This window comes from Megalobrama amblycephala, linkage group LG3 (assembly GCF_018812025.1).
Source record: "Megalobrama amblycephala isolate DHTTF-2021 linkage group LG3, ASM1881202v1, whole genome shotgun sequence".
Classification (NCBI taxonomy): domain Eukaryota; kingdom Metazoa; phylum Chordata; class Actinopteri; order Cypriniformes; family Xenocyprididae; genus Megalobrama; species Megalobrama amblycephala.
The window spans coordinates 14,267,910-14,290,413 of NC_063046.1; the positions used below are offsets into that span (position 1 = coordinate 14,267,910).

The following is a 22,504-nucleotide window of genomic DNA, read 5'->3' on the forward strand; positions in this document are numbered from 1 at the left end:
ATTACTCGCCCTCATGTCGTTCTACACCCATAAGACCTTTGTTCATCTTCGGAACACAAATTAAGATATTTTGATTAAATCCGATGGCTCAGTGAAGCCTCTATAGACAGCAATGGTACTTTGATCTCTCTCAAGATCCATAAAGGTACTAAAAACATATTTAAAACAGTTCATGTGAGTTCAGTGGTTCTACCTTAATATTATAAAGCAATGAGAATACTTTTTGTGCACCAAAAAAACAAAATAATGACTTTTCAACAATATAGTGATAGGCCGATTTCAAAACACTGCTTCGGAGCTTTACGAATCGAATCAGTAACTCGGATATCCTATCAAACGGCTAAACTGCTGAAATCACGTGACTTTGGCGCTCCGAATGAGTGATTCGATCATGACGTGACGAAATTACGCAAAGACGAACGGCTGCACAGGCCTACTCGAATTTTCCGCGGAAACCCACCAGTACCATTTACATTATAAAACATTACAAGCTTACAGTTGTGATCGGGCTAAGGAAACGAGATAGTTTTGAATACTGGCTAATATGTACTTGCTCATAAATTGATTTTGGATCATTGGATCAAAAGTTACGGACAGCAGCTTTAAGGTACAAATGTGTATATTTATTACAAGAACAAAGTGTGACACAAAACGCTGACATAAACAATACGTTATCGTTTCTGCAATGTTAAACCTGTGCTAGTACGTCGATCCTGGAGGGCCATTGTCCTGCAGAGTTTAGCTCCAACCCTAATTAAACACACCTGAAGCTAATCAAGGTCTTCGGGATTACTAAAGTTACAGGCAGGTGAGTGCTTTTTCTTTTAGGGTTGGAGCTAAACTCTGCAGGACAATGGCCCTTCAGGATCAACGTTGCCCTGTTGTAAACATATTGTGAAAATAAAAAAAGACATAAAATCGCACAAGAATATTCATTAACAAATAAATGTTCCCATTCAATACTTGAATGGAAAGTGCAAAGTGTTGAGGCTAGAACTGAAAAGAGTTGCTGTACCCAAAACAACCACAATGTGTCATAGTAGCACAAATGTATGGGAGAATAGAGTGTTTAAATGTTTTGTAGCTACGTCCATTCTACTGTTAAAGGGTCATGAAACCCCCCTGTTTTACCCTGGTCGTTCACACCTCTGCTCTGAGTTTCAAAAAGTCTGTGAAAATAGGCGTGTAAAGCTCTGGAAAAGTGGGAGTGTAGAAGGGTGGAAGAGGGGAGAGAACAACCAATGAAGCACAGACATAGAACACACTCATTATACAGAATAATGAATATTAATATATGAGCACGGAGAAAATGACAACAAACTCCCAAGCACAAGGGAGAAATGTGAAAGAATATTTAATAGGGCTAATAATAGTCTACTTTGATTACATTTACGAGCACTGCAGTCTCAAAATCAGTCTTTTAGAATAATCGTGTCGTCGCGTTCAGATAGGCTACACCACTGTATCAGTGTCCAGTTTGCACATATAATTCATTTGAAGAAGACTTGATGAAATATGTGTGCATAACCTGTTCTGAAAGGCCTAGGTATATTGTTGCACTATATAACACAAGGAAACATCGCTTTCTCTAAAACTTGTCCAGATAGAGGCCTTTCCAATGTCACGAATGATCTAAATGAAATAATCTTTACTCAGTCATTATTTTGAGAACCTTTTCTGCCAAGTTTTTGTTTTTTGTTTGTTTGTTTGGTTTTTTTTTTTTTTACATGTAAAAAGTTGTACGCAGTTGCATGCTTCTTGTTGGCTGAATGCTAATTATTTGACAGATGGTATTCTTGATCACATATATTTGTTTTTGGCTTTTGACACCATCGAGTGCTGTAGATGGGCCAGTAAGATTTGCACTCAAAATATGATGAGATTATCCAATTACAATGACTGTCTTTGATGAAAATAAAAAGAAACAGTAAAGACGAGTAAAAGTATGCAATGTAAGTCACAATGAACTACAAGAAAATGCATTCAAACAATGACCCTGCTCTGATGCATAAAATAAAATTAAATATATTTTATTTTAATATTATTCATTTCAAAGTCATGTGATTATCAGATTAGGAGTAACATACAGTCTATCATAAAAGGGAATGTATGGAGATGCAAGGTGCTGATGAAACATCAATCCATTCATGCAATGAAGTGATAACAGTTACAGTTGTGACTTTGATACACATCACTGAGGATAATATCATATAGAGCCTGATGGTTAAAAGGTGATATAAACCTACTAAAGAAAACGAAAGTTAATGCCGTAGACATGAGGTGTTAGAAACTCATTTCTTAACATGTATGCCTGCATTCCACTTCTGCTGTCTTCCTTGAAAATAGTATGTTCTACAGTAAAAGATAAACTGGAGCAAAAAAAGCAAAACCACAAGCTAAACTGTGAATCAACATATAATTTACCTTTTTTTTTTTGTTTGTTTAAAAGGAAATTAATACTTTTATTCAAAAAGGACATGTTTAATTGATCAAAATTGACAGTAAATTCATTTATAGTGTTACAAAAGATTTCTTTGTTAATTACACAAATGTATAACATTTTCCACAAAAATATTAAGTGTTTTTTGAGCGCCAAAACCGAATATTATAATATGTATCTAGCCATTGGGAAAGGTTAAAGCAGATTTTGGTACAATAACAGGAAAGAGAATGAATGGAAATCAAAATATAACTGCTTTATAAAATAAAATAGATCAAATCTGGTCCGGACATGCTGAAAACACACTGAGGACAAGTAACCTTCTGTTAGACAGTCAGCAAGCCAAGGAGTCCAAAAAACTTTCTGACTGATTAGTTTGTAGTAATCTTTTTTTATTTAGAAGGTTTTTGGTGCCATAGTTGAATTTGCCAAACAACACAGCCTACTGATATTCATTATCAGTGCAAAATTAAAACTTGCAAGTGGCATTGACCAAGCTTGTCACAGATTATGGATAAGTTTCTGGAGAATCTGGAAAAACATCACCAATTTATAGGATATATTTAGATTTGTCTGATAATTATTTAACCTTGAACATTGGGGTCTCATATGAAATGCTCTGTGACTCCTTAAAGCAGTATCAAATTGCTGTCAGGACTGCTAAGTCAAATTATTTCTCTGAAGTAATTGCAAAAAATGCCCATAGGCCTAAAGTAATTTTTAAAACAATTGATTCAGTCTTGAACCCTACTACAGCAGGCTACCTTACTGCAACACCTGAGATTTGCGAAAAGTTCCTTGAATTTTTTGTGGACAAAATCCAGGACATCAGAGCACAAATATTGCCATCAGTTGTTTCTCGCTCCGAATCTCTGGTGCCTTCCAGTTCTTTCTGGCATTTTTAATTCTGTCGCTCCCATCATACTGGCCATAATAAACAGTTCTCTGATTAGCGGAGTGGTTCCCACAAGCTTCATACATGCTGTGGTGCAGTCTCTCCTGAAAAAAACAAACCTGGACCCTGACATTTTAAGTAATTATAGGCCTATCTCAAAGTTGTCATTTCTCTCCAAAATTCTGGAAAAGGTAATCTACTCACAGCTTTCATCTTATCTCGCTGATTGTAACATGCTTGATAAATTTCAATCAGGTTTCAGGGCATTTCATATTACTAAGACAGCTTTGCTAAAAGTGACAAATGATATCTATATGCTCCCTGGATCGTGGGGACGGGGTCATCTTAATTCTTTTAGATCTCAGCACAGCATTTGACACAATAGATCATGCCATGTTATTACATCGTCTGGAGAGAGTGGTTGGTATTCAGGGGGTTGCATTAAGTTGGTTCTCCTCATATCTCAAAGGTCGCACTTTTTCAGTTAATATTGGCAAACATAAATCATCTTCAACACTGATCACATGTGGCGTGCCACAAGGCTCCATTCTGAGTCCTCTGCTCTTCTCTTTATACATGCTTCCTCTTGGTTCTGTCTTTCAGAAATATGAGGTTTCTTATCACTGTTATGTTGACGATACACAACTGTATCTTCCAGTCAAGTCCAGCAATGGAAATTCCATTTTAAATTTTATCTCCTGTCTGGAGGAAGTTAAAATGTGGTTAGTTAAATGGTGACAAAACTGAGGCTTTTGGATCACCTTTGTGTGTTGCTAATATGGAAAACCAGTTGGGTTCCCTGTCTTTAACATTGCAAAATAGAGTTAAGAACCTTGGCGTTATCTTTGATTCTGACTTATTATTCGATAAACAGATCAATTCTGTTGTCAAAGGAAGCTTCTTTCATCTCCGGTCCATCGTCAAATTAAAACAGTTCCTCTCAAAGAAAGACCTAGAAATAGTGATCCATGCACTTGTTACATCCCAGCTTGGCTACTGCAATTCACTATATAGGTCTACCTCAATCCTCCACTCACCGTTTGCAATTGGTTCAGAATGCGGCAGCTAGACTTCTGATGAGAACTAGGAAGAGAGAACACATCACTCCTGTTCTCTCCACCTTACATTGGTTATCAGTCAGATACAGAGTTGACTTCAAGGTTCTGCGGTATGTGTATAGCACATGTATGGGTTAGCACCACAGTACATTTCCGATCTTCTTCATCCTTACTCTGCTCCAAGATCTCTCCGTTCATGCAATAAATTCCTTCTCTCGGTTCCTTGGTCCCGCTTAAAGACTAAGGGTGAACGAGATTTTGCAGTTGCAGCTCCTAGGTTGTGGAATGCGCTTCCAGTTCTTCCCCCACATTGGACACTTTTAAATCTAGCCTAAAGACTCATTTATTTTCTTTAGCTTATGATGTTGCCTGAATTATATAGGGCGTTTTGAGTGGTTTATGGCCTATCTTGCATGCTTTATATTTTATCTTAATAGTTTTATTATCTTTTATCTTTTGTGTAAAATTGTACAGCACTTTGGTACAACACGTTGTTTTTAAATGTGCTTTATAAATAAATGTGAACTTGAACATTGCAAAATATGATTCCAGTAAAGGTTATAATCTAAGCAAACCAGTTAGACAAGAACAGGTATATCTTGTTGTTTTCCATGTCTTGTTGACTTCCTTTGTTTTTTGTTGTCTTACATCATTGTACTGGGTCTTGATTGCATGAGGTTTGCATTTTATTTTATTTTGGAGGGCATAAAAGTCGAAAACATTTTTCCTGTTTTCAAAGTCACAGAATACCTTTGAAGTATTTTTTGAAAAAGATTCCTTGGCAGACTATTGGTACTTCGACACTAATGATTCTCTTCATTTTGTATAGCAAGTTGTGGTAAAAGACATTAGTGGTGATTCTGTTGTGCAAGTCCAATTCATAACAACATTTAATGAACTGGTCCCACATTGTTCAAAACTTACACAGTATGTGTACGTTGTCACCAAATAAGTATATGTGAATAACTCAATTTTGAGAAAAATGTCAGATAGAACCTTATAATTCCATGGGGACGATATTACTCTGATCCTTCAGAAATCAATCTATTATTTTGATTTGGTGCTCAAGAAACATTTGTTTTATTATTATTGTTGTGCTGCTTAACATTTTTGTGAAAACTATGCTGCATTTTCCCCAGGATTCTTTGATGAGTAGAAAGTTCAAAAGTACAGTATTTATTTGCAATATACCTCTAATAATTCTGTAGCTGTCTCCTCTAATGTACTAAAATATGTACATAGTATTTGTACTATTAAGCATGTATTATTTTCTATACAAAAATATTTAACACTCAAGAAAGTTGGGTGTTTATATTGAAGTCTTAAAAGGCAAGTGCCCTCAGACTGAGCTTTTCAGTCGGTCAGATACCTCCGTGAAGTTGGCACCCCATAAAACTAAATAATCCCCAAAACAATGGCATTAGTTTGTGCTACGTTTGTGCTGATTTGTGCCGCAAAAACGGATGTTTGTGCTGGTTTGGTGTTTGAGATATTGAGCATTATTTTTTTGGTCGTGTGACATCATTCTCCACCCCATGTCATTCAAATCAAATTTTTTTTATTTATTTCTATTTATTTTATTCTTAAAAGCCCTAAGAAAAACGTAATTATGCAACATGTTTCACTCGTTATTAGAAGATTTTTTTGTTTTTTATAAATAATAACATAATTTGTTTTTCATTGGAAAAACCCAAAATATCAGAAAACAATGGAAGGGATCGCGCTGGCACCTCCGCAGACAAGAGAAGTGTGCTGTTGTGCTCTGTACCAGATGTACATTGGCAAGAAATATACGAAACAACCAATTAGAAAAACTGTAACTAAAATGCAGAGCAGTAGCCTACATCAAATGAACTGCGTGATGGGACATGCAAGACATTACGAGTTGAACAGTGTTTCAGGGCGCCACTCATGCGAAACAAATATTAAAGAATAATCAATAATTTTCTTACCCATGAATAAAATTACAAAAAATCTAGCTTGATTTTTCTAGCTTGACAGTTTCTTACACAAAACGAAAAAACAAAAATCAAATGCTTTCTTATTTCTCTTTATTTCTTTTTAAGTAAAAAACCAAATGAGCCTACCAGGTACACGGACCTGGACTCCAATCCAATATTGTTGTTATTTCATTATTTCTTTACAAAACCAAAATGAAAAAACAAGGAATTATCATCAATTAATTAAGTAATCATGATCAATTATCCTTCAGGAAACACTGAATATTATATGAACCTTTTTAACAATGTTGATTTGTGTACTGGGAGTAGCTAGTAGGCCTATTTTCTATGATGATTCCATATTTCTTTGAAATATTAAACAGTTTTTCTTGATGTTTTTTTTTGTGTGTGTGTGTGTTTTTTACATATTATGAGAGAAAAGAGTCCGTTGTTTTTTATTCAATCTTTTCTTGTTTTTTGGCTAAATATTTTTACAAACAATTGTAAAGTTAGTAAGCTAAAAGTAAACATTTCTGTAACCTTTAAGACTTAAAGGGATAGTTCACCCAAAAATGAAAATTTGATGTTTATCTGCTTACCCCCAGCGCATCCAAGATGTAGGTGACATTTTTTCTTCAGTAGAACACAAATGATGATTTTTAACTCCAACCGCTGCCGTCTGTCAGTCAAATAACTGCAGTAGATGGGAACTTCATCTATAAGAGTAAATAAAGCTTGCTTAGACAAATCCAAATTAAACCCTGCACTCGTGACGACACATTGATGTCCTAAGACACAAAACGATCGGTTTGTGTGAGAAACCGAACAGTATTTATATCATTTTTTACCTCTAATACATCACTATGTCCAACTCCGTTCATGACTCCTTTAGTGATGTCTGATCGCGCTCTGACAACGGAAGTGATGTCTCGCGCATATACTTCAATGAGTGTCAGACATCACTGCCGCTGTCAGAGCGCGATCAGACATCACTAAAGGAGTCATGAACGGAGTTGGACATAGTGGTGTATTAGAGGTAAAAAATTATATAAATACTGTTCGGTTTCTCACACAAACCGATCGTTTCGTGTCTTAGGACATCAATGTGTCGTCACGAGCCGCAGGGTTTAATTTGGATTTGTCTAAGCAAGCTTTATTTACTCTTATAGTAGAAGTTCCCATTCACTAGCATTATTTGACTGACAGACGGCAGCGGTTGGAGTTAAAAATCATCATTTGTGTTCTACTGAAGAAACAAAGTCACCTACATCTTGGATGCGCTGGGGGTAAGGAGAAAACATCAAATTTTCATTTTTGGGTGCACTATCCCTTTAAAATAGCCTATAGGCTATTTCTGATTCTTCATTCAGGCTGGTGAGGTCATTGCCTATAATTCAGTGTCTTATATTTTAAAAACCTAAGCAGCACAAACGAAACTTTTACCTGCACAAACCAGCACAAATGAAGCACAAACAAAAAACAAGACTATTTTGGCCAAATTTGGAGCATGTGGACGGCTGAGTGACCTGAGAATGACCTATAAAAGTTATTTTAATATTTTAAAAACCAAAGCAGCACAATGAAAATTTTACCTGCACAAACCAGCACAAACAAAGCACAAACAACCAAGACTATTATGGGCGAAATTGGAGAATGTGGGGGGCTGTGTGACGTCAGCGCCTATAATTCAAAGTCTAATATTTTAAAATCGAAAGCAGCACAAACGAAACTTTTACCAGCACAAACGAAGCACAAACTAAACACAAACGATTGAGACTATTTTCGGTGAATTTGGAGCATGTGGGGGGCTGGGTGACCTCAGAATGACAAATAAATATTCTTTTAATATCTAAAAAACCAAAGCAGCACAAAATTTGTACGGCACAAACGATTGAGACTATTTTGCCGACGTTTTGCATTGGTGGGGGGCCAACTTCATGCCTATCTAAAAGTCATCATTTAGAGATTCTTTTAATGTCACAAACTGGCACAAATCGAGCACAAACAAACAATACCGGTTTGGAGCAATTTGGATGGCATGAGGTGTAGAGTTACATAACTGTTCATAAAACGTTTTTTCCTTATATTTAAGAAGAGGTCTTAGTTACAATTTTTGTTTTAACGGCACAAATCGAGCACAAACAAATGACGCCGGTTTCGTGCGATTTAGACGAAGTAGCACAAACTAATGGCGCCGGTTTGAAGCGATTTGAACAACATGGGGTGGAGAATGACGTCACACGATCAAAAAAATAATGCTCAATATCTCAAACACCAAACCAGCACAAACGTTCGTTTTTGCGGCACAAATCAGCACAAACGTAGCACAAACGAATTACATAGTTTTGGGGATTATTTCATTTTATGGGGTGCCAACTTCACGGAGGTCCTCAGACTGAGCTTTTCAGTCAGGGATCGGGTGGAAAATGGTATAGGCTATTAATAAAAAATGGAAAAGAATAATAACAGTAATAATAATAAAAATAATAATAAAAACAACTCACTAACATTATAAGTGACCCCTCAAGGAAAGGAGTAGAAATAGGGGAAGAAAAGCATTTCATGATGCCTTTAATAATTTTAAAAATAATTGTCCACCTTTGTCAAAGAACATGATGTCCTATGAGGAAGAACAAAGAGAATGAAAAGAGATTAGTCAAAAAAACAAAACAAAAAAACATAATATTATGGGCCAGATTTAATAAATGCAGACATGTCAAACACAAACTGTATAAGGACATGCTTTTTTCAGTGTTAAATAATGCAGCAAATTCCAGTAAATTGACAACCGCAAGCCTTAATAAATCACGCTGTATGATTTATATAAATATTCTTCTCCCATAAATTTTCTGAAAGGAAGAAAATCTGAAAAGAGAAACTTCTACAAATGCATTTACAATATGGTCAGCCACAAAAATAATTGTGTCCACACCTTTTCAGTGCTAATTTTGCACTGCATGTCTTTAGTAAATCCTGGCAGTTTAATGCCAAAAGAGGGTTACACTGGTGCAAGCTGTTAGTAAATCTGGCCCTATATATTTTAACACAATAAACTTCCATAAAGGTTTAAAATGCCAGATCTGAATGAACTTCTCCAGCACACAATACATAGGCTACAGCTAGATGTCCTGTGAATCAGTGAAATCCCTGACTTAATACTCACAATAAGGAAGCAAGCGCCCATAAGTACAGTCTTCATTTTAACATCCATGTCCAGAGGGAATTGGATACAAAAGTTAGTAGCATCAGTGAAGCATTTCTTTATGAAGCCACTTCGTTGTTTTATGATTCGACCAATTGGCTTCTCACCAATCATGCCTTTTACCTAAAGACAGACCTTCTTAGTGGATTGGTGCATTAAACATGCATTGGTGCGCAAAATGCCTTAAGTCTAAAAAATATTTAATTCTAGCACTAACACTGCCTGAAATAAAAGTTACCTCAAAGTTTACGTCACCGCAGCATTTGAATGGAAGGAAGGGCCCATGGATTTTCAGCAGTACCTCATTGTTGGGGCCCAGGATGGAGAATCTTGGTAAAAAGAAGGACCAATCCTGTTTCACATAGCCTATGGTAAGTCCAAGGGGAGACTGTACCTCAATCTAAGGTTGGAAAATTCACATTAATTAATAAATAAGAAAGGAGACATATGTGAAAATGTGTGCAATAAGTACACAGAAAGTTATTTGAGGCACCTACACTTACAGATTGTACAAGAACACTGAATAGAAATAGAGTTCTTTATAACTAAATTTATAGCAATTTCCCAATTTATTAATAGTAATGCATATCAGTCTCTGCTCTAACTGATTTAAGTGGGCATTTAAAATACTTAAGAAACAACTGGGTATGTGATGTGTAGGAGTGACTGCAAAAAAACTGGTTCTACGGCTTATTAAATATTTAAATGAATAACTCAAAAGGACACATGATACCAGCATGTGTGTAAACACACAGCTAAAAACAGAACACTGTCCATCTCATGCCAAATTAGTTTAACCCCTCATGCCACTGTCCCATAAAAAGAATTAGCTCAATCACTGCACAGCTGCTTGCCAGATCCACTTGGCAAGCAACCCAACAACTAAATCATATCATATCCCTATTTATACCAGCATCAGCTTCGTTTAACAACAACAACAACTTCAAATTACTTAAGCCCCTTTTGACTGAATGTTAAAACTATAGAAAAAAAGGAATGCACCTATGGAGTCAAATTAATGCCTTAAAGTTTTGCACAAAAATAAAGTTTTGCAAAACAAAAAAAAGAAATGAGCAATAAAAAAATGTTTTGCAAACAAAAATAAAGAATTCCAGAGGAAAAATAAAGTATTGAGTGGAAAAAAATAAGTTTTGCAAACAAAAATAATAAATTGCAAAATAAAATAACGTAGTGCAAAAACAAAAATATAATCAATTACAAAAATCAATGACAGCTGTAATCCTATTTTATCTTTGCCACATATTTTTCATGCTCAAAACTACTAAATCATTTGCAACGCTCATTTTATTCTGTGTTTCAGTCAAGCGTACGCCCTCGACACTGGTTTTCCTTTGCGCTGCACTTTTCTGCGCGGTTCTCTTTATGGCATTGGTTTGACGTGGGGGTGGAGTCAAGAAACGGGGGCACGTCCCCGCGAAACACGTCATCGGCAGGAGACGCAGATCGCAAAAACCCAGAAATACGTTTTTATAAGCTGTCGACCCCAAAAACCGAATGTTTAAGGACACAAAGTGGATACAGGCAGTGAGACAGAGCGCAACGGGTCATATTACTATAAGAAATGCGTTGGAGGGGGTCGTAATCGGCGACAACATATGCTAAACAAACCAACAAAAACAAACCATTCATTATTTTTAACCATGTCAAAGAATTATTTCACCTGTCGCCGATTACGACCCCCTCCAATGCATTTCTTATAGTAATATGTCATATGACTCATTGCGCTCTGTCTCACTGCCTGTATCCACTTTTGTGTCCTTAAACATTCGTTTTTTGGGGTCGACAGCTTATAAAAACGTATTTCTGGGTTTTTTAGCTTGTTAGTTGTACACCTTGTCACACAGCAGCTTTTAGGCATTGTTCTGTTTTTTGTAATAAGTCAGAAAAGACAAGAAGGCAGCCTCACGCAATACAAAGTCAATGGAGACGGTTGGATTGTTTTCCCCTCCGGTGGGCGTGGTTTTCAGATTATAATAAATGCGCTCTGTCTCTATGCTTGATCTGTTATGTTGCGATCTGCGTCTCCTGCTGATGACGTGTTTCGCGGGGACGTGCCCCCGTTTCTTGACTCCACCCCCACGTCAAACCAGTGCCATAAAGAGAACCGCACAGAAAAGTGCAGCGCAAAGGAAAACCGGTATCGTGAGCGCACGCTTGACTGAAACGCAGAATAAAATGAGCGTTGCAAATGATTTAGTAGGTTTGAGCATGAAAAATATGTGGCAAAGATAAAATAGGATTACAGCTGTCATTGATTTTTGTAATTGATTATATTTTTATTTTTGCACTACGTTATTTTATTTTGCAATTTATTATTTTTGCTTGCAAAACGTATTTTTTCTGCTCAATACTTTATTTTTCCTTTGCAATTCTTTATTTTTGTTTGCAAAACATTTTTTTATTGCTCAATTCTTTTTTTTTTGTTTTGCAAAACTTTATTTTTGTGCAAAACTTTAAGGCATTAATTTGACTCCATATGCACCGTTCTTTTTTAAGGAGTCAGTCAAAAAGATTCACAAAACAGCCTTGAACTTGTATGTGAGCGGTTTGAATCAGATTGTCAGTGAATCATTCAGAGCTAATACTGAGTTCACAACTTAATTTCCTCACTGAACTGAAGTCATTTTTTAAAATGAACCAGGATTTGTGATGTATAGGGCCATGAAACTTTACATCTCTCGTCGTAGTTACTTTACAAAGCAGCGACTCTAGTTAAAGGGTTAGTTCACACAAAAATGAAAATTCTGTCATTATTTACTCATGTCATTCCACACCCATAAGACCTTTGTTCATCTTTGAAACACAAATGAAGATATTTTTGATAAAATCCGATGGCTCAGTGAGGCCTGCATTGATAGCAAGATAATTAACACTTTCAATGCACAGAAAGCTACTAAAGACGTATTTAAAACAGTTCATGTGACTACAGTGGTTCAACCTTAATGTTATGAATCGACGAGAATACTTTTTGTGCTCCAAAAAAACAAAAACAAAATAACGACTTTATTCAACAATATCTAGTGCTTTATGAATCTTTTGTTTCGAATCAGTGGTTTGGAGCGTATATCAAACTGCCAAAATCACGTTATTTCAGTAGCTGTCTGCAACTTTTTTTTGTTCAAAATAAATTATATAATAAGAATGTACAACATGAATCCATTTTCCAAACCGTGTTTTTGTCTTACCCTGAATCATTATGGTACACTTATAATAAGTGTTTATATTTGGACTATTTCAGACCGGACTGGTAGGACCCGCCGCAGAGTATCACAGTAACTGCGTGACCCGCCATAGACATACACAGAGAAAAGTAGCTCCGGCTACAATGTTCTTCCGCAAGACGCATGCAGTTCTGTTTATTAACCGCTAGAGGGCCAAAAATCGCGGACTGCAGCTTTAAGTCATAAGTGATTCGAAATTTCAATGGTTCACCACTGGGGGGCGTGACTTTGGCAGTTTGATACATGCTCCGAACCACTGATTCGAAACAAATGATTCTTAACCCTTAAATGCATGACTGTTTCGCCAATCATTCTTACATATTCGGGTCTTTATCGACCCGGATCTATATCTAACACGGAAGGATCTCTACCTGTCGCGATAATATAAAACTCCTCTGATATTAGAGTAGCAATTACAGAAGAATAAAATAAAGTATATTTTGTTACCTTTTGGAGCTTGAAAGGGTTCAGTTTGAGCAGATGTTTTATGCCATCATCACTGTCCTTGTCAGAGCTCATTTCCCAGTAAATTCAGCAAATAATAGGCTAGTTTTATGTTTGAGGTCGCAAATATGAGCCTATTCGCAATCTCAAACATATTCTCAGAACTATATAATTTTCAACATCTTCAAAATCAATATTTCGATCGCTAACAGCTTCACCAGATCCATCCAGTGACAGTTACAGTCATATTTAAATGCGTTCAGTACTCGCTCTGCAGTAAATCACTGAGCCATTTCATGTTTTTCTTATTATTTCGTTTTCTGTCTGAAAAAGTCGTCACTTCAGCATTGTGTATCAGACATTGCCACCTTGTGGAATAAAGGTGAATTGCACTTATTCCGTCATCTAAGATTCAATTATTGTTGTGCAGAAAAAATATACGTACACTGATACACGCCTCGGGTTGTTAGCGACCCTATACAATTTTTACACAAAAAGAGTTCAAAAATAGGCATTCTTTTATAATTTTATGATTTTTTCATGTTATATTCTTTATAATGAATCGATTGAGGAATACCAAGAAGATTGAAGTCTAACTTTAAAAAATGAATGAGGAGGGTAGTGAATGATGTCCCGGGTCACTAAAGACCCGAGGTATGCAATTAAGGGTTAAAGTTTAAAAGTGTTTTGAAATCACCCATCACTAGATATTGTTGAATAAAGTAGTTATTTTGTTTTTTTGGTGCACAAAAAGTATTCTCATCGCTTCATATAATTAAGGTCGAACGACTGTAGTCACATGAACTGTTTTAAATATGTCTTTAGTAGCTTTCTGGGCATTGAAAGTGGTAATTGTCTTGCTGGCAATGGAGGGCTCACTGAGCCAACGAATTTTATCAAAAATGTTCCGAAGATGAATGAAGGTCTTAAGGTGTAGAACGACATGAACAACATCTCTACAAAGACATTTTATTTAGATGTTTCAGAACCCTTGATAAGACTGACAGTCTATTCTACCTCTTGCAGGCAGCAGCGCATTGGTCTATATAGCCGTATGACCTCCTGGCCTATGTTGTCTGTAATTCGCATTTGGAAGCCACGCGCTGAACCACAGATATTGCGTGTAAAGCAGTCGCTTTTTTCTTTGGCGTGGTAGATCTCTTGCCCGATGCTGTTCTTGATCTCATACTGGTTGTGGGTCTCAAAGCCAGTGAGCACTGTAGACAAGTAAGGTGTGAACAAAAATGCTATTAAACATTGGCAGTGCTCTAATATGGTTAAACAAGAAACATGAACAAGAAAGAGCTAGAAGAAAGACTCACTCTCTACTATTGATATTTTTTGGTGAATAAGCACCTGGTCGATCTGAAATGCACAACCAAAATCCTTGTTTTAACCAGACATCACACTTAAAGACAAATGTATTGATAGAAAGAGAGAGGCCCACCTGAGTGAGGTACTCGAGACCGGGTGGTACTCCATAAGGTATAACCAGCGGTGGAACTGCAGGTGCTGTAGAGACATTTATGAGGAGGATAGACATACATCATCGTTAGCCTTGCATTGTCTTTATTAAATGCATGAATTCCACACATCTAAATATTATATCACATTCCTGTACACATTTATTCTTTGTTTACCTGCGTATGGTTGAACCTGGTCAGGTGTTGGATTAACAGGACCAGATGGATTCATGACCGGCTGAACTGGAGCTGGTTGATTCACTGGCTGGAGCTCTGCAGGAGCCGCCGGTGCAGGAACATAAGGAATGATATTTGGAAGATTGTTTTGGACTGGAGAGCCTAGTTTAGAAAAATAATAGATCTTTTTTTGTGCCACTGTTTGTATTGATTTGCTTCTGTGTTCTAGATCATTGAATGAACAGACAATAAAGAGACAAAGTAAATCTGAAAATATTAACTTTTTATTGTTTATGGAAAGTAGAGCCGTTGGAGATAGTGTCCAACTGCCCTTCACATTCGGTTGGTGAGGTCAGAAAACACGTTCTGATGACGGAACTGATGTCTCGCGCTTTGTTTCAATGAGTGCGAGACATCACTTCCGTTGTCAGAGCGCGTTCAGACCTCACACACTTTTAGAGGTGGAGATAGTGGAGATAGTGGGAGAGTTGGAGACAGTGGTGTTTTCAGTGTGTCGTCACGAGCCACAGGGTTTAATTTGGATTTGTCTGTGCATGTTTTTTTACTCTTATAGATGAAGTTCCCGTTGACACGCATTATACGACAGACAGACCGCAACGGTTAGAGTTCATAATTTGTGTTCTACTGAAGAAACAAAGTCACCTATATCTTGAATGCCCTGGGGGTAAGCAGATAAACATCAAATTTTCATTTTTGGGTGAGCTATCCCTTTAATTTATGTTTACCTGCATATAGCTGACCCTGGTGAGGTGTTGGATTAATTGGACCAGATGGATTCATGACCGGCTGAACTGGAGCTGGTTGATTCACTGGCTGGAGCTCTGCAGGAGCTGCTGGTGCAGGAACATGAGGAATGATATTTGGAAGATTGTTTTGGACTGGAGAGCCTAGTTTAGAAAAATAATAGATCTTTTTTTGTGCCACTGTTTGTATTGATTTGCTTCTGTGTTCTAGATCATTGAATGAACAGACAATAAAGAGACAAAGTAAATCTGAAAATATTAACTTTTTATTGTTTATGGAAAGTAGAGCCGTTGGAGATAGTGTCCAACTGCCCTTCACATTCAGTTGGTGAGGTCAGAAAACACATTCTGATGATGGAACTGATGTCTCGCGCTTTGTTTCAATGAGTGCGAGACATCGCTTCCGTTGTCAGAGCGCATTCAGACCTCACACACTTTTAGAGGTGGAGACAGTGGGAGAGTTGGAGATAGTGGTGTTTTCAGTGTGTCGTCACGAGCCACAGGGTTTAATTTGGATTTGTCTGTGCATGTTTTTTTACTCTTATAGACGAAGTTCCCATTGACACGCATTATACGACAGACAGACCGCAATGGTTAGAGTTCATAATTTGTGTTCTACTGAAGAAACAAAGTCACCTACATCTTGAATGCCCTGGGGGTAAGCAGATAAACATCAAATTTTCATTTTTGGGTGAACGATCCCTTTAATTTATGTTTACCTGCATATAGCTGACCCTGGTGAGGTGTTGGATTAATTGGACCAGATGGATTCATGACCGGCTGAACTGGAGCTGGTTGATTCACTTGCTGGAGCTCTGCAGGAGGAGCTGGTGCAAGAACATGAGGCATGAGATTTGGAAGATTGTTTTGGACTGGAGAGCCTAGTTTGAGGCAATAATCAACCTTTTTTTGTGTATGTCACTATTTGTATTGATGTGCTTATGTGTTCTGGATCAGAATGAACAGGCAATAAAGAGACAGCTAAGAAAATGTGAAATCTCACTATTATATAACACTCAGATATACATTTATTCTATGATTACCTGTATACAGGTGAACCTGGTTAGATGCTGGATTACTTGGACCAGATGGATTCATGACCGGCTGAACTGGAGCTGGTTGATTGCATGGATGGATCCCTGCATGTTGAGGAGCTGCTCCAGCTACTCCATAACCTCCAATGGAATAGGCGGCTATGTATTGTCCTGGCTGAGGAATTGGATTTGGAAGGTAGTTTTGGACTGGATAGCCTAGTTTAAACAAAATTCGATAAAGCAAGTAAAAACCTTGAACTTTAATTTCCTTACTTTTTACATCTAAATATTACTATAAACTCCTCAAACATACATTTATTCTGTGTTTACCTGCATATGGCTGACCCTGTTGAGGTGCTGGATTACTTGGACCAGATGGATTCACAACCGGCTGAACTGGAGCTGGTTGATTCACCGGCTGGAGCTCTGCAGGAGGAGCTGGTGCAGGAGCTTCAGGCTGAGACATGGGATTTGGAAGGTAGCATTGGATTGGATATCCTAATTTAAGAGAGTGAAAACCTTGAATGTTTTAATAATCTAGTTAGTATAATAACATTTATTTTGTTTGCTCCCTTTGTTTTAGTTGACCGTTTGAAGATTTATGTATTATGTAATACTCAGATATACATTTATTCTATGTTTACCTCCATACGGGTTAATCTGGTATTGCATTGCATTAATTGGACCAGACGGATTCATGACTGTCTGAGCTGGAGGTGGTTGGTTCTTGAACTCTGTGGCTAAGGAAGCCAGTTCAATTCCTTCTTGTTGAGGCATGGGATTTGCAAATTGGTTTTGGGGTGGACAACCTAGTGCAAAAAACAAGTGAAACATTTTTTCCCCTGTTTAACTACTGTTTTATTGATCTTTATTTAGATATAAAATGTATCCTAAGTTTACCTCCATGCAGCTGAACCTGGTGTGGTGCTGGATTACTTGGATCAGATGAATTTAAAGGTGGCTGAACTGGAGGTGGTTGATTGTCTGGATGAAGGTCTGTGGCTGGAGGAGCCGGTGCAGGACCTTCAGGCTGAGGCATGGGATTTGTAAGATCTTTTTGGGATGGACAACCAGACCAGACAGCAAAGTTGAAAACAATAGCGTAATTGTTTTTGGAAAGTTCAGATTTTGTTTGGCTCAATCATGACTGATTTAATTTAATGTTACGTTTAATTTCCTTCCCAATTTTAAATACATGAAAATCTAAATATAAAACTATATACAAATATACATTTACTCTAAGTTTACCTCCATGCGGCTGAACCTGGTGAGGAGTTGGATTACTTGGTTCAGACGGATTCAAGGCTGGCTGAACTGGAGGTGGTTGATTGTCTGGCTGGAGCTCTGCAGCAGGAGGAGCCGGTGCAGGACCTTCAGGCTGAGGCGTAGGATTTGGATGGTCATTTTGGGGTGGACAACCTAGTTTAGGATGACAAGACATCTTCTGTGTTTCAGATCACAGACGTCCATCTTTACACACCAGGATTAAATCTGAGTGTGAAACGGATTTGATTTTCAGTGAATAACCACTTTGGCTTGTTCATTAAACAAAGCTGTTATATGGCCTGCTTTTAGACTCAAAAAAGTAAGCCTTTTTTAAAGATTTACACATTTCAGTTAATAATAAGATTCCATTAAATTGAATTTAATAATCCTTACATATTATTCATATTATGAATTAACAATTTTAAATGAGTAAAAAAAAATACTAGAGCTTAATACAATATTTTGTTTAAATCTTAATGGAAAAAGGGGAAAGAATCATTTAGTTTGTGTCATTTGTACAAACCCGATTCCAAAAAAGTTGGGACACTGTACAAATTGTGAATAAAAACAGAATACAATGATGTGGAAGTTTCAACTTTCAATATTTTATTCAGAATACAACATAGATGACATATCAAATGTTTAAACTGATAAAATGTATCATTTTAAGGGAAAAATAAGTTGATTTTAAATTTCACGGCATCAACACATCTCAAAAAAGTTGGGACAAGGCCATGTTTACCACTGTGTGGCATCCCCTCTTCTTTTTATAACAGTCTGCAAATGTCTGGTGACTGAGGAGACAAGTTGCTCAAGTTTAGGAATAGGAATGTTGTCCCATTCTTGTCTAATACAGGCTTCTAGTTGCTCAACTGTCTTAGGTCTTCTTTGTCGCATCTTCCTCTGCGCCAAATGTTTTCTATGGGTGAAAGATCTGGACTGCAGGCTGGCCATTTCAGTACCCGGATCCTTCTTCTATGCAGCCATGATGTTGTAATTGATGCAGTATGTGGTCTGGCATTGTCATGTTGGAAAATGCAAGGTCTTTCCTGAAAGAGACGACGTCTGGATGGGAGCATATGTTGTTCTAGAACTTGGATATACCTTTCAGCATTGATGGTGCCTTTCCAGATGTGTAAGCTGCCCATGCCACACGCACTCATGCAATCCCATACCATCAGAGATGCAGGCTTCTGAACTGAGCGCTGATAACATCTTGGGTTGTCCTTGTCCTCTTTAGTCCGGATGACATGGCGTCCCAGTTTTCCAAAAAGAACTTCAAATTTTGATTCGTCTGACCACAGAACAGTTTTCCACTTTGCCACAGTCCATTTTAAATGAGCCTTGGCCCAGAGAAAATGCCTGCGCTTCTGGATCATGTTTAGATATGGCTTCTTTTTTGACCTATAGAGTTTTAGCCGGCAACGGCGAATGGCACGGTGGATTGTGTTCACCGACAATGTTTTCTGGAAGTATTCCTGAGCCCATGTTGTGATTTCCATACAGTAGCATTCCTATATGTGATGCAGTGCCCTCTAAGGGCCCGAAGATCACGGGCATCCAGTATGGTTTTCCGGCCTTGACCCTTACGCACAGAGATTGTTCCAGATTCTCTGAATCTTTGGATGATATTATGCACTGTAGATGATGATAACTTCAAACTCTTTGCAATTTTTCTCTGAGAAGCTCCTTTCTGATATTGCTCCACTATTTTTCGCCGCAGCATTGGGGGAATTGGTGATCCTCTGCCCATCTTGACTTCTGAGAGACACTGCCACTCTGAGATGCTCTTTTTATACCCAATCATGTTGCCAGTTGACCTAATAAGTTGCAAATTGGTCCTCCAGCTGTTCCTTATATGTACATTTAATTTTTCTGGCCTCTTATTGCTACCTGTCCCAATTTTTTTGGAATGTGTAGCTCTCATGAAATCCAAAATGAGCCAATATTTGGCATGACATTTCAAATTGTCTCACTTTTAACATTTGATATGTTATCTATATTCTATTGTGAATAAAATATAAGTTCATGAGATTTGTAAATTATTGCATTCTTTTTTATTCACAATTTGTACAGTGTCCCAACTTTTTTGGAATCGGGTTTGTATTCCTAATTTTAAACATAATTTCTTTTTTTTTTTTTTTAATTTATGAATATGAATCACATAAACTAAATGTCCATTCCCGTGTTCCATTAAGAATTATACAAAATGTTTTATTAAGCTCTTTAATTCATAATATGAATAATATGTAAGGATTATTCAATTCAATTTGATGGAATTTTACTATTACTTAAAATGCGTAAATCTCGTAAAACAGGCTCAATATTTTTTTAGTGTATAGAATCAAGGCTTTTTCCAATTAATGTTGAACTTGTTGGTTAGAAGGTGATATTATAACTATTCTGTGACACATATACAGCAAAGAAAAAAGACAGAGGAAGCCATTTACGGTTGACAGACTAAACGCATACAAACATAGCATGTTGTATTCCATAGAATGTGGTAAAACATGTCATTGTGCATTTCATTCCTGCCACCCTTTTGAATGTTTTGACTGAAAAATGTTCAAATTCAAAGAAAACATATTCACTACAAGACAAATCACATAGCAGTAGAGTCACCTGCAAGAGAAAACATTAGAACAATAAAACTGTAAATGTTAAATAAAGACATTATTATTATTATTATTATTATTATTATTAAAACAAAAAACTTCAGTACCTTGTTCTGACATTTTGAAGAAAAGTCTGTTTGACTGCACAGTTCCCTTTTGTTAGAGAAGCAGCAAAAACTCTGACGATGGAAAAAAAAAACACATTTATACACAAAATTGTGTCCAAATGAAGGCAGAAACAGGAGTAGTATGATTTCCAACAACTACAAAGACCAATGGTAAATTAAATCTCTGGACAAAGTCTTACCTCTTGGGATGCTCCACAAATAAGCCCTCTTGTAGAGGTGTTGGTGTTGGAATAATTGTCAGGATAAAAGAATAAATAATATTTTGAGATTTCCCTTTGTTTAGTGAATGCAGATACCTGTGTTTGTGGTATCAGCACTTGATACCACACATTATCCCTTACATGCACTTACGGTTTCTGTTTTATTCTGTAGTATCCCCACCCCTTTTCTTACATATTCAAATTAACAACCTGAGAAAGGTGCAAAAATTTTTTTAATCCTATTTATACCTCACACTACTTGTTTTAGCAGGTAAAATGTTACATTACATACTTACAAAGCACCACAAAATGAATAATTACCATCTAAAGTGTTATAAATTACTTCACATCAGACTTCTATCTGTCTATCTATTCATTCAAGTAATTTATTATATAATGTAAGGAAAAGTGTTTATCTAATCAGAATTTGGCATCTGATTTTTGTCAAATTGGATACCCAGATCTACTTGATGTATCTATTTATTCCTGTTTTTGTGGTAATCCTTTAAAATGTGAACCTGGAAACGCAGTAGTAATGTAGGTTAGTGGGTCTCAATGATCCAGGGGGCCTTAACAACCTTTCAAGGGGGCCTCAAGATGACTTAAAACTAAGCCAAAACAAGCATTTAGCTAGTTATACCAAGCTCTAAAATATTTTGTGGAGCAGAAATTGTGAGTGTGGTGGGGCTTCAAATATATTTGAGAACAATGGGAGGTTGAGATCCACTGATGTAGGTAAACCGGTTGTACAAAAACAAGAGCATCTTGTTGACATCAAAAAATGTACTGGGTTGTCACAGTCTATCCTCTAAATACTAGTCTTTGTGTGTGTGTGTGTGTATGTGTAGAGGTAAACCATAAGGAGAGCATATTTTAAAAGTAATGCTTCTTTTCTCATTTTGTTAAAAAATATATTGACACAAATGATTGTTTTTGATTGTAAATAATAGTTATTTTAGCTTTGGCTCACATCTCTCAGCCTGCCTGACAGACATTTCTACCTGGATGAAGGTTCACCACCTTCAACTCAACCTTGCAAAGACAGAACTGCTTGTGCAGTTGCGATTGATGATCATTTAAGCTTTGCAGACCACAGAACTGCCCAATCCTGCAGATTTGCCTTATACAACATTAGGAAGATTAGACCTTCCTATCGGAGCATTCTACACAACTTCTCGTCCAAGATCTTGTTCTATCCAGACTGTACTGCACCCCTATACCTAAACTTACTATTTTAGGTTTATGTGCCCTCCAGGAGCCTGTGTTCTGCAAGTGAACGGCACCTTGTGGTCCATCCCAAAGGCACAAAATCACTCTCACAGATCTTTACATTGTCTGTTCCCTGCTGGTGGAATGAGCTGACTAACTAAAAAAAAAAAAAACTTGCCATGTGTACTGTGCTAGACTAACTGGACTAGTCACAGCACTTTCACATCATTGCTGTATTGTTGGTTTGATTGCTTCTATTGTTCTCCTCATTTGTAAGTCGCTTTGGATAAGCGTATGCTAAATGATTAAATGTAAGTCATTTATTTTGCTATATTAGGAGTTCTGCACCAGTATGTGTGTTTTTTCATAGATGCAGTCATAATATAAATCACACAAATCAACATAATATTATGTTTATTATGTATAA

The 22,504-nt window shown here is 36.9% G+C and overlaps 1 protein-coding gene and 1 long non-coding RNA gene across 2 annotated transcripts; both read right to left on the minus strand.

The window, feature by feature from the left end:
* Window positions 1-8,936: 8,936 nt before the first annotated feature.
* On the minus strand, window positions 8,937-15,902 carry LOC125264028 (phospholipid scramblase 1-like). Its single transcript, XM_048183278.1, has 8 exons — window positions 15,608-15,902; window positions 14,862-15,023; window positions 14,669-14,733; window positions 14,544-14,586; window positions 14,239-14,438; window positions 9,774-9,935; window positions 9,493-9,658; window positions 8,937-8,953 (listed from the first exon to the last, which is right to left on the minus strand). The coding sequence occupies exons 1-8, from the start codon at window positions 15,660-15,662 to the stop codon at window positions 8,937-8,939; spliced, it is 870 nt and encodes a 289-aa protein (XP_048039235.1). The 5' UTR covers window positions 15,663-15,902.
* Window positions 15,903-16,678: 776 nt separating this feature from the next.
* LOC125264112 lies at window positions 16,679-17,524 on the minus strand. The gene is made up of 2 exons (XR_007183982.1): window positions 17,304-17,524; window positions 16,679-17,157 (listed from the first exon to the last, which is right to left on the minus strand). It is a non-coding gene; the product is annotated as an uncharacterized LOC125264112 (long non-coding RNA).
* Window positions 17,525-22,504: the final 4,980 nt, after the last annotated feature.